Source organism: Penaeus vannamei, chromosome 5 (genome assembly GCF_042767895.1).
Source record: "Penaeus vannamei isolate JL-2024 chromosome 5, ASM4276789v1, whole genome shotgun sequence".
Taxonomy (NCBI): Eukaryota; Metazoa; Arthropoda; class Malacostraca; order Decapoda; family Penaeidae; genus Penaeus; species Penaeus vannamei.
This window is the reverse complement of record NC_091553.1, coordinates 31337043-31339542: the sequence shown is the minus strand read 5'-3', so window position 1 is coordinate 31339542 and position 2500 is coordinate 31337043. Positions and strand designations below refer to the sequence as shown.

General features: G+C 55.6%; 1 protein-coding gene across 4 annotated transcripts in view; it reads left to right on the top strand.

Moving 5' to 3' along the window:
* Positions 1-2500, top strand: part of ena (ENAH actin regulator enabled) — a 125417-nt gene that overhangs the window by 84809 nt on the left and 38108 nt on the right. The window contains exon 1 of one of the 4 annotated variants that reach the window (XM_027379055.2): positions 2330-2473. The exons of the other annotated variants lie outside the window; for them this stretch is intronic. Coding sequence (XP_027234856.1) covers positions 2418-2473 — 56 coding nt within the window. The 5' untranslated portion in view covers positions 2330-2417. Of the gene's footprint in view, positions 1-2329; positions 2474-2500 lie in introns of those variants that run through there. 4 annotated transcript variants of the gene reach the window in all.

Genomic DNA, 2500 nt, shown 5'->3' with positions numbered 1-2500 from the left:
TCCTCCTCCTCCTCCTCCTCCTCCTCCTCTTTTTCTTCCTCCTCCTCTTCCTCTTAATCTTTCTCTCCCTCTCCCTCTCGTATTTCTTCATCACCATCAGTAATAATCATCTGCCTCCTCCTCCTCCTCTTTCTTCTCTTCCTCCTCTTCTTTCTCCTACTCCTCTTCTTCCTCCTCTTCCTCCTCTTTCTCTTCCTCCCCCTCCCCCGCCCTTTCCTCATCCCTTCGACCCTTGTTCTACCTGATAGTCCTGCCGCATGAGAAGTTGCTGGATGTGTTCCAGGCTTTTAAAGAGTTTCCACTGGTCGAGTGTGTGACTAAACCTTTTTCCCCAGCCCGTGTCGCTTCGCCCTTCCCCTACTCCTACACCCCTTACTATCCCCCATCTCCCTCCAACCCCCACTCATACGGACGCCCACCTTCCTACTACTCTTCCCCTTGCCCCCACTCCCTACTCTTAGTCACTTCCCATTGCAGCTCCCCTTACGTAGCTCCACTGTCTTCCATATCCTACTACTACCCTACCCCCTGCATAGCCTGTTGCCCACCCCTGCATAGCCTGTTGCCCACCCCTGCATAGCCTATTCCCCACCCCTGCATAGCCTGTTCCCCACCCCTGCATAGCCTGTTCCCCACCCCTGTATAGCCTGTTCCCCACCCCTACTTAGCCTACTCTCCCAACCTCTACATAGCCTACTCCCCCAATCCAGACATAGCCTACTTTCCCGTCCATTACATAGCCGACTACCCCAACCCCTACATAGCCTGCTGCCCACTCCTACATAATCTACTTCGCCACAGCCTATATGGCCTACCCCTTGGCCCTACCTAGTGCACTCCGTTACCCCCTACATAACCTACCCTTTGTCCCTACATAGCCTCCTCTCCCATGCCTTATGTACCCTACCCCTTGCCCCTACATAGCCTACTCCCTCATCCCCTACATGGCCCACCCCTTACCCCCTACATAACCCACTCCCTCACCCCATACATAGCCTACCCCTTGCCCCTACATAGCCTCCTCTCTCGAGTCTTATGTAGCCTACTCGCCGGCCCTAATACCGGCGTTACGTGACCCTTGTTTGCGCTCTACTTTATGTTCTCTCCGACTACTTTGTTCGTATACTATCTTCGCCTTGGGGATTTTGTCGCCAGATTGTTCCCCTCGTTTAAATACCGTTTTCTTGTCTCTCCATCTCTCTCTCGTCACCTCTCGCTTCCCCACCTTCCTTCTTCTTAAGGCGTTTTTCTCCCGTGTGCTCTTAATTTTCGCCTTCGCCCTCATTCCTCATTCCGACCTCGGCAGACGTCTGGTGGAGTTCCCGTTGAGGGCTTTAAATTTTGCCTTTAAACTGTTCCAGTGTTTCAGTGATCATCCCCGGCTTCCCCACCCCTCCTCTCCTCTCCTCTCCTGACCGGCTCGGCCTTCCCCTCGGAACCACCCCTCTCTCCCTTTCCTTCTCCTTTTCTCGTCCATGTCCTCACCTCGCTCTTCCCCTCTCCTCGTTTTCTCCCCTCCTCCTCGTTCTCCTCTCTCCCTCTCCTTTTCAAATCCTTCCTCTCCTCCACCTCCCCCTCTCCCTTCTCCGCCCTTCCCCACTTCCTCTCCCTCCCCTCCCTTTTGGCCAAGCGCCCCTTCCTCTCCCTTCTCCCCCCTCCTCTTCCCTCGGACCCAGCTCCCCCGGGTCACTAGAACAGCCCAAGCCGTGTTTCGGCCACACCCCAAGCCGTGATGGGCTGCCCACCATTTTCCGAGGCGGACGGACCGTGTGTAATTTTCCCTACTACCTGGAGGAAACTTTATTATTATTTTTTAGACTTTCCGGGAACAGAGGCGATGCGTCAGATGCGGCTGAGTCTGTGTCAGACGCGGGAGCTATTATGTTATGTTAACCATTCTGTTCTCCCTCACTCCCTTCTGTCGTCTGTGCACCTCAGTGTGTGTGTGTGTTTGTTTTGCCTGTTTGTGCCTTTTCGTCTCATTCACTCTCCCTCCCTTTCCACCTCTTCCTCTTCCCTTGTTCCTCCTCCACCTTCTCTTCGTCCAACACCTCCACGTCCTCCTCCTCCTCGTCCTTGTCCACCTTCTCGTCGTCGTCGTGCTTCTCCTCCTCCTTTTCTTCTTTCCCTTCCCTTTCTAGACCAGCGAAACCTGGTGTAGGTGAGCAAGGCATCGTTCCGAGGCGTGTGCGCGAATGGTGGTCGTAGCGGTGTGTGGGTGTGGCAACCGGCGCGTACGAACAACCCTCCGCGCACAGCTCGCACGCACCCGTTCCGCACACGCACGCACGCACGCACGAACACACATGCTCCTCACTCTCAGCACGCCAGTACCCACATGACGACGGAGAGATCGTGGTGGTGGAGGTGGTGGTGGAAGGCGGCAGCAGTGCGCGCCCCCTCGTGCGGCCCGCCAGATGTGGATCACCAACAACTGTTCATGTTCGGGGTTGTTGTCGATGCTGGTGCTGAGGTAAAGCGTCCGCCCTTGCAGTGAGCG